General features: G+C 36.0%; 1 protein-coding gene across 1 annotated transcript; it reads right to left on the bottom strand.

Moving 5' to 3' along the window:
* Window positions 1-7,151, bottom strand: LOC131799030 (eukaryotic translation initiation factor 3 subunit K-like). Its single transcript, XM_059116694.2, has 9 exons — window positions 7,059-7,151; window positions 6,484-6,532; window positions 5,432-5,481; window positions 4,297-4,417; window positions 3,580-3,654; window positions 2,910-2,976; window positions 2,120-2,197; window positions 1,285-1,410; window positions 1-399 (listed from the first exon to the last, which is right to left on the bottom strand). Exons 1-9 carry the CDS (start codon window positions 7,109-7,111, stop codon window positions 368-370), a joined length of 651 nt encoding a protein of 216 aa, XP_058972677.1. The 5' UTR covers window positions 7,112-7,151; the 3' UTR covers window positions 1-367.
* Window positions 7,152-9,884: the final 2,733 nt, after the last annotated feature.

The raw sequence follows: 9,884 nt of genomic DNA on the forward strand, positions 1-9,884 counted from the left end.
TATGGTTTAATACTTTAATATCCTTTGGGTTGAGAAGCTTCGTTCATTTTGAGATTTGTGGAATAAAATGCAAGTTAACTTGGAATTACAGTAACACTGAATGTACAGTTTATTTCAATCAACTTGTCTCCAGTGATGCCTTCCTCCTCTGCTTGCTTCCCTTTCCTTCCCTGCTGTGGCATTTAAAAACGAGAATTGTGACAAAATGCAGAGCGCACGTGGATTTCATCTTACCACGTGACAGATCACTTTCCTTTCACTTTTTTGCAAAGAAAGATACGTCCTACATGACTTCAGTAAGATAAGTTTAGGATAGATATGAGGAGAAACGTTAGGTATAGGAATAATTAATCAGACAAAAATATTTTCACTTGGCTGCAGCAATTATCCCAGCAACACCTAAAAAAAAAAAAAAAAGAAAAGAAAAAAAAGAATTGAGTTGTTTAAAAGGGATTACCAACCAAAATCAACCAAGAAGTAATTCCTGGACGGTGAAAATCTCTCAATTTCTCAAAGAATTGACGGTCCAAATGACAGGATATGTTGATGACACAGAAAATTAGCACTAATGGGGGACACCGCTGAGGCACTTACAACCAGCAACTGGTTATAATTTAGGTTGCTGAGTCCTTTTCTTTCCTAAGTTCTTAGAAGGACAGCATGTACAATGCTTTTCAAATGAGTGTCGTCATACTAAACCCAAGGGAATCACAAAAGCCAATCAAAACAAAGTTGTTTTTATGAGGGCCCATGGTGCCACCCAAAACTTTTCTAGAGGGGGCCCTAACTTTTTGACCCCAAAGATGACTAGCATCCTGGTTTCCCTGGTGCGCATCCAGACATATCGAAAGAGAAAGGTCTTGTGAGCATACACCCTTGGGACGCACACCATCTTGGGTTGAATACACCCTCAGGACGCAAAAAGATACTGCTGGATTATAGCGGGTGGTTCACGAGAATTGTTTTTCGTGCGCGGCCATAAAATGAGCAAGCTGTGTAATGCCACTGAAGAGTCACACCATGCCAGGCTAAAAATAAAGTGACTGAACGAAGGAGCCTTGTAATCCCTTATTACAGTACCAGTTGTTCATTAGGGTCAATTTTGATGAGCATTTTAAAGAAAAATCAAGTACAAAACATAGCATCTCGATAACAACCTCATCTGACGATGACAACAAGACGCAAATATGTATCTGATAAAATCGAAATTTGAAGGTGCCTTATCTACTATGTTGCTGTACTGGTACATCTGTTCAAGAGAATCAATAATTCACCACAACTCACTGTCTAAGTCGATTTTCTCTGCAATGTTTTTGGACTTGATATGCGCCTCTTGGTTGCTAACAAAAACTTTACCATCTTCCTTGATTGTCCAGTTCTGAACTTTTATCCACTCATCTAGCTCTTCTCCTAGAAATCAGAAGAAAATGTACATGAATGTGCTCTCACTTTGACTTTATTTGGGTTCGCTAACCTGTGAAGACTAGCATCTCATGTAAGAAAAGAGGCGATAATCCTAATGCTGTAACTTCTTACAGCTGATTGACTCTGCACCCCCCTGACTCCACTAGCCCGTCTGGCTCTGCATGGCTGCCTAGCTTCGCTGGTTATTCTGAGCAGGCTGTACTATTTTCAGTTTTATTGTAGGTTAGGCAAGGAAGATTATAACAAAGATTGCTATTCTTACTTCGCTCTACAGAAACCCAGATAAGCTGAGAGAAGAAGTGTGGTGTGTGTAAGCAAAAAGTGATTGGTCAGGAAGTTTTTATTATATTTAGCGAAACAGCTACCAGTAATTCAAGGAGGAGCCAAACACAAACATTATGAAAATGTGATTCATCCTTTACCCTCTCGAGTGATTGGCTTTCTTATTCTCCATACAGAACCACAGTTGAATCAAATATTAACACCATGAGAATAAGAAATATGATCACTCTCTAGAAAAGCCCTTGATTGTTCATCAAATTCTCCTTGTCAGTGCCATAGAAAATGTATAGGGAACAGTATGGAGAATACACATATTGATGTTAAGGTGTTGAGGGTTCACACAGCCTTTTCACGGACTTTCACAGGACTGGATCCTTTATTTTCAGAAAAAAAATAATTAAAGCAAACCAACCTTGAAGACCTCCAAGAAGTTCTGATATGTGGGTTTTATCAATGGTCTGGTATGTTATGCCTATGACGTAACTTGCATCTGTATCAAATTTACATCAAACTTGATGTGAGCCATACATGTAGATCGAATGAAAATTTCCAAACCAAAATAACTAATAATCTTAATTTCATTGTCATCAATAATTTTATTTGATATCTGTCTCAAGAACAATGAGTAACATACAATGGCATTTTTTGCTCAAGTACTGACTTTTTGCCATAACCAGGGTAGAGATTGTCTGTGAACTGTACATAAATGGCAACATTTACAACCATATTTTCAAGTATATTTGAGGACAATTTTCAAACAGTTAACTTAAAGTTAATTTAAAGAATCCCAAATAACATGAATCCCATGATAACACTGTAGGTTATTCTTAACTAAAGACCACATGTACTCTTTAATGAAAGAGATAAAAATTAAATGGTGTCTGGAGCATACTTCTCCTTGATGAAAATTTGTCAGTTGAGGTGTGATAGCATGATATCTTTCATTGGACAGGAATTGTTTCACAGGTGTAAGACTAATGTGTTAAGTGGCAGACCCATAAAATTATGGGATCCTAAGCTTGCCAGCCACCTAAAATTCCTTGCCACCCACCTTAAATTCAGAGCTATTGAAAAACAACTTATCACAGCAGAGTATCATGCTTATAAGATCACACATGACTACATCATGAGACAAACGAAAAAACTTAGCTTTTATTTTTAATTCCTTATCTGTGATAAGAAAATATTATTGTATAACTCACATTTCCTAATGGCATCATGAAAACCAACAATTCCATCCACAAGGGAACTGTCCTCATTTAGATATTTCTGAAAATAAAATTAGTCATATTGCTGGTTGATTCCCAATAACAACTCTTATTGAATCCATTTAGTGATAATGAGGTTTCCCATTAATTGCCATTCACTAGCTATGAAACCTGCAATTTTTGTATCATTGCAAAAATAATGTGTGTAAGTTGAGAAGAAATACACATGTAAGTGTTAAGGAGAAAAGTAGGAAAAAAGCTCTTACAAAAAACTTGCACACTTATTCAACGATAAAATTTGCTTTAAACTTTCTCACTATTTAAGCTCTCTTCTGCTCTCAAGCTAGCACTTTTTTTGCCTTGCCAACCAATGCCACACTACTTTGCAAGCAAAAAAATATATAAAATTGGATTCAAAGCCACTAAATTTCCAAACATTTTCTGAAGGAAAGTGCATTCAGGCCAGCCCTCTCATAAGGGCTTTGCCTTCATTATTCAAAATAAAGTTGTCTCTACTGCATGTGCAATCATTAACTCCCTACATTACTAAGAACCTTGAATAATTCAGCTATTGCTTCCAATTTATAACTGTACATAACATTTTACCAAGTGTCAGAATAATTTTCCACATAACCACACAATAGTGGTATTCACTAACTCTCACCCAAGCCTCCAAAAAGTTACATGTTTCCAGTAATTCTGCAAGTTTAATGACTCTTGCTATAGCTGGATCTTGTTGCTAAAGTTATACAGTTAAGGTGATGTACCCAAATACAACAAAGGCTTGTTGCTAAGCAATTTGACAGATGACAAAGTATAGAGCTGGTGCAGGGTCACAGTTTTGATAGGTGAAAATTGCAGGCTTGAAAAGGAGATTTTAACAGGCTGATAACTACCAGTTGTGGTTATCCTACTTTAAACATCAAACTTTGCAGGAAAGTTGTCGCTTTGTTGACAGAACAAACATAAGCTGGACTTATAAAAAGGTGCACAAAATTGTCCCCAGGAGGGGAAGGGTGAGGGACATGCACATAATTGACTTGGGTCTTGAGTCTCAATGTCAAACTCAGAAAACCATGAACACCTAAAATATGTCTGAGATGTTTGTTGCTTTCTGGACAATCTCAAAGGAGATTACAAAATGTAAGCAAACAACAAAACACAGTTTGGGGTTCAAAGAAAGGAGTATAGCCTCATCCCCAGGAACATCAAGACAGGTGAAATTTTGAAAGTGTGTGCACTATTTGTAATTTGCACTTGTGTTATAACTTTGTACTCGTGTTATATAAGAATAACCTTGTTTTCAGCCAATCAGAAGTGCATAATTTTTCCATGTACAGTATTACAGTTGTTAAACATAATCTCACAGAACAAAAGATACATTGGCATCATCAATAAGACATCTGCACATAATGAAGTCAGCATTTGGCAACATCATGAGGGCCTTCAGTAGAATCTGCATGGTGACTGTTGTTTGGTGATATGCAGGGTTGAACTGGTACCTGAAAAGGAAAAAAGAAATGTTGCAAACATCTTATTAAAAACATTTTTGAAATACCACTTACTAACTGAGTTTAAGGTCCTTACTGTAAGTAACCAACCAATTCTTTTCTGCTTGGATTTACTGCCTGAGCATGAAGCACAGGCATAACTCCAAGCAGAAAAAACAAACTTCATAACTAACAATAAGCACAAAGAAAACAAGGTTAATATGATATTTATTTCATCTCCAGGTTCAAATTGAGGGGGAGGATGTCGATTCAAAGTTAACAAACTTTTGATTTTAGCAGGTTGTACAGTGAAATACAGCCCATTAAATTGACCAATCAATTATTAACTGAGATATAAGTGCTGTGATATGAAAAAAAAACAAAAAACAAAACAAAACAAAAAAAAAGGATGAAGCCAACATGTATCCTGCTATGATGACCAAACAAACCAAGTCAGCAAAGGATTCATAGTAAGGCCAACAAAGCCCAAAGAGCTGTAAAACACATTTACAAAACTACTTGTAATTACAGGACTTCTTTAATTTGGCTTTCAGGATATCAAAACAAACATGTTCTGCACTTCAATCATTGCAAATATTACCAGGGAAATTTTTAGTTGTTGGTGATAAAAATGTCCCATAAGTACTGTTAAGGGATTAAGTTGGCTATGAATGAATTCTTTTCCCACTTTTTTTTTCGCCGGACAAAATGGGCAGTCCCAAGAAAGCAACTGGCATTCTCTATTCTTTTACTAGTAGTTTGTCAGTGGAATATGTGAAAACTAGCAAAAGAAGCTACATGGTTTGTAAAATTTCTCTAAAAATTACAGTAATCCTCTTCTGTTACACTTAATTTAACATTAAATGTACACTGAAACAGCTCCATAAATGGTACTTCACTCTTGGAAGTGATATTTAAGTCACCCTGTACAGTATATACAATATGTATATCACAATTGTTTGCATAGTTATAATAAATAGTCACATTACTCAAGCTTACAAGAAGAAACTGCACACTAACACTTACAACTTCAAAACTGCCAAATTTGCATCCAAATCATAAGCATTGTTGTAGACCTAATGAACAATCCAGAACACATATTACTTAAAGAAAATACGATCTTGAGGCAATTTCAGCCATGTTCTCAAGATGTGTAGGCTGGTTATCATGTCAATGAGTTGATAAGATGCAAAATTTTGTCCATCTTACAAGGTGAAAGTAAATAATTATATCTAAGGAGTTTCAGAAAAAAAATTTTAAAAAAAGGATTCAATCTGGTTAATAAAAAATGCCTAACTATGGTTAGAGATGAAAAGTTTGTTGAATCTTATATTTTTTATTTTTTAGTACTTTCCTTAATCTATAAAGATAAGTTTGTATATAAAAAAAATCCCATGTTATAAAGTGCCTCAAAAATATAAATATGTTTACTCTCGTTAACCCTTTAACTTCCACAAGTGGTTAAGACAGTATTTCTCCTTACAATGTCGATACAATATCAAACAGACAAGTCATGAGGACAAAGAAAAATACCACATAGGGGATTATAAGTTGTTCCAACACCAAATTCTCCACACTAGCATAATAAGAACAGTATAGAGAACAGTAAGGAGAATTACTGTACTAATAAGGATGTGGGAGTGAAAGGGTTGAAAAAAAAGGTCCAATAGAGAAGGAAGGGTTTGATTGCAGGCTGTTAGTTCTATTTTGGAGCCACTGTCATGTGTTTACTTCTTGGAGTTGAATACAGTGTGCTGAAACTGAAAAGGTGATGAAAGATGAAATTATCAAATTATATTTCCTGTTAATCTTCTGCAGCTTGAATATCAAGAGACAAAATTACCATAGTTTGTTTCTGGCAGAAACTGAGGTGGTTGTACACTGTGTAAATTTATTTCTGTTAGACTTGAAATATCACAAATGTGCAAAATACAACCTGCAAATTTTTGATGCTATAGGATCAACATTTGATACATGTACATGTACATGTACACTTAATTACTTCCTGAAAACACGCGTACATTTAAAACTTAAGTTTGGTGGTCAGAATTTGATAAGTTTGTGACCATAATCATCACCTGAAAATGAACATAGCCCTCCAGGTTTGTGAGATTTTCAGGGTTGTATCTGGGAAAAACAAACGAGTATATTATTTACAATTCAAATACATATTCGTCTACAAGCTATGTTCCAGTAAGAGAGTAGGTTTCTTCTTCAGAGTGACCTCTTCACTTCCTCCAGAAGTATTTTTGAACAACGCTATCATAATTTTTGATTCTCATATATTAATTCGTAAAACCTCAATCAGTAAACGTTCACTTTTGCCGGTCAAAGAGTCGCGGTTTTAGGATTATTAGGACACCAAATTTTGTCTGATCCCCATCCAGTAACCCTTAAAATTCACTTTGCAAGGCAAGTTACTGACAGAAGCCATCAAACAAACTAAGCAGTCAATCATGGTAAAGAAAAATGGTATCGTATTCTTGACTTAACTATAGTCCTAGGGTTTAGAATTCACACGTGGGTAGAGAGAAACAGATTGTCAGGCATCCAAGATCCGGTTTTAAAAACTGAGATCTCTACGCGGATGTCAAGGAATTGACACCTAACTGTTTTTCAAAAAAATTAATGGACAGTTTTTGACTGTTCTTACCTATCTATTCCTTTTAAAAGTTGGGCTACTTGCTCTCTCATATCTTCCGCCATCTTGGATAGTCGATGAATTATTAGAGACGGTAATCCTGGGTTCTAGCAGCCTCTCTTTCATCCTCAAAGTTCGTGTAACGCGCGGGAATCCACGCACGTAAGCAAAAGTCAAGGAGACTCGATGCCAATTTCTCATCATAAGGTAAATAAGTAATTAACTAAATAAATACATAAACAAATGGTAATAAATCAGGAGATGAATAAATGGTCTTGTTAAAACACATCACACGTCACGTATCGGAACCGAAGCCTGAAGGTGAATAAACAAGATTTTCGCGCCAAAACTTAGAAGAACGCGGCTACCCAACGCGGTTACCACTCGGTTTGCCCGCCACTTTGTCACTTCGACAAGATGATAGTTGACTGTCCATGGTTAATGGGAGAACTTTGCCCGGATATCAAGAAACACGACATTAAGGCATGCCATGGTAAGATTCTGAAGTAGTTTAACAGATGAAAATAAAAGGGGTAAGCTTCTAGAGAAACTCTTACTGCGTTTGTGGGAAAAGTAACAACTAGTGATTTGGTTTTATCAGCCAAGTTATAACGTAAATTGGCCACCGTTAAGAGTCAATTGGTCTTAATAAACCTAAACTTTCGATTGTTAGCCTTTCGTCAGAACGAAGTAACTTCACTCTGGTGAAAATCTCACTTTCAAAGCCCAGGGGCGCGAAGACGTCTCCAAACGCAACGGCCGCAAGCGTATTTTACACTCGCTTAAACATGCACATATGCACGACCTATTTTAGCATCTCGCTGACGTTATTGTTGAGACGAAATATGATTGTTTTATAAAAACCAAAGGTTAACAATCAATTCTTTGACATTGACAGGGAGATTGTGCTTTTTCCAATAACCAAAAGTTTCGGTACAGTATTTAGTATAATTAATCTTTAGTCGTTTCTTCAGCAGGACTATTGCCCTCTTGTTGTTTAGTTAATCTCTTGTTATTTCTCAAACAAAATAATTGCCGCACAATTCCGAATATAAGCCTCAGGTTTACACAATGTCTTCAGGAGTTCTAGGTTGTCGGGGACACCGTTTTTTTCTTTACTCTCTTTCTCCGAAAGAGCAGCTGCGATTTTTTCGAGGCTTTAACTTACTCGATCCGGTATATCGTGAAAATTTTTGTAAACCTTCTTTACTGGCCGAAAAAGCGGTATTCTGCATCACATCAATCTAGATAAGGCATTGATACGTACGATAAATAATACGGTCTGTAAGTAAAATGAATAAAATTATACAGGTCAAATTAACAATTTAAACGAAAATATGTAAATATATAATATGTATATATATATATATATATATATATATATATATATATATATAATGTATATATGTGTGTGTGTGTGTGTATAGAATATTTATATTTATACATATACATGAATAGTTAAATAAACTATAACTACTCACCTGTTTTAATAACTTGGTTTCGTATTGCGGTCTGAGATTAAAAATTATCCTCTATGTCAACAATGCAATCAGGAAACTTATTCGACTGCTTAACTGACAAGAGAAAAAAGCTATTTCCATGCTTGTTGCAATTTGAACGTGGTCTTAAAAATGTCTTAGAGTTACCACTCCTCAAGGTACTAGAAAAAGGAGTGAGATATCTTTGTCGATTTCATTATATCCATGTACGAAGTGATGGGACATGGCTAATCGAGAGGGAGTTCTGCCATTAAACTTCGAGAGGTCGTTCAAAAAGTTTTCTTAACGTCAGTGCTAGATTTAATTTGTACATACCGTGATACCGTTGGTCCTTTCAGTAATTATTCATCATCATCATCATCATCATCATCATTCAGTATTTATCTTTTTAATAATGCAAAAAAGATATCTACGGCATTATCACTTATAGAAGACGAGGAGACCCGGGAGAGGCCACAGATAAGAAGATTTGACGAACGAGTGACTGAAACGGGAAAAGAAATCCAAATTTTAGGACCTTGGTAGAGAATTGTAAATAGCTTGAGACTTGTAAGGCACAAATGCGTTCGATAATTACTGGCTGTTTTGGTAACATTTGTTACAAGAAGAATGAGAAGCAATGGGGGCAATAGGTTATTTGTTATGAAAATATGAATTTGGTGATTTCAACGGTATTGACGTGGAATATATCTAAAATTCCTAGTTTGGAGAATAAAGGGGCGGAATGGGCTCCATAGTTTAAGTTGGTGATAGTCCGCACATTTCGCTTCAAATGATAAATTCTATTCAAGTTCGATACGTATGTGGATGACCAGGCGGAGTTACAATAGACGATGTAAGGATAAATTAAGGTATAGGACAAAGTGAGTTTATTTGGATAGGAAAAAGTAAGACCTAAATGTAAAACCCATTGATTTAGCGATTTGTTTACACGCGTAGCTGATATGATGTTTCAAGGTGAAATGATCGTCAACATCATCATCATCGATAGACCCCAAGAATTTAGTTATGTTGGACTGTTGAAGGGTTCACCTCCAAGGCCAGGAGGGAGAAAAGTTGGAGTTAAATTACTTCTGTCTGGGTTTAAAGTATTTACATAATCTGTCAGCGATCTCCCGGCATGGGATCCGTATATGTTCTGCCTTCAGATTAAATGACGTGTGAAGAGATAACTTATTTTTATGCTTGTTGTTAACAATGTCCAAGCTGTGTTGTTGTCATTTCTGGCACTCTCAAATTTAGTGTAGTATATTTTCGTGTGGCAATGCGAATAAGATGGGTGAGTTTGTTTTCGGAGGCCTTGTCCCTCGTCTCAGAAGATGTGGGAGGTGATTTGACG

The sequence above is a fragment of the Pocillopora verrucosa genome, chromosome 13, assembly GCF_036669915.1.
Source record: "Pocillopora verrucosa isolate sample1 chromosome 13, ASM3666991v2, whole genome shotgun sequence".
Taxonomy (NCBI): domain Eukaryota; kingdom Metazoa; phylum Cnidaria; class Anthozoa; order Scleractinia; family Pocilloporidae; genus Pocillopora; species Pocillopora verrucosa.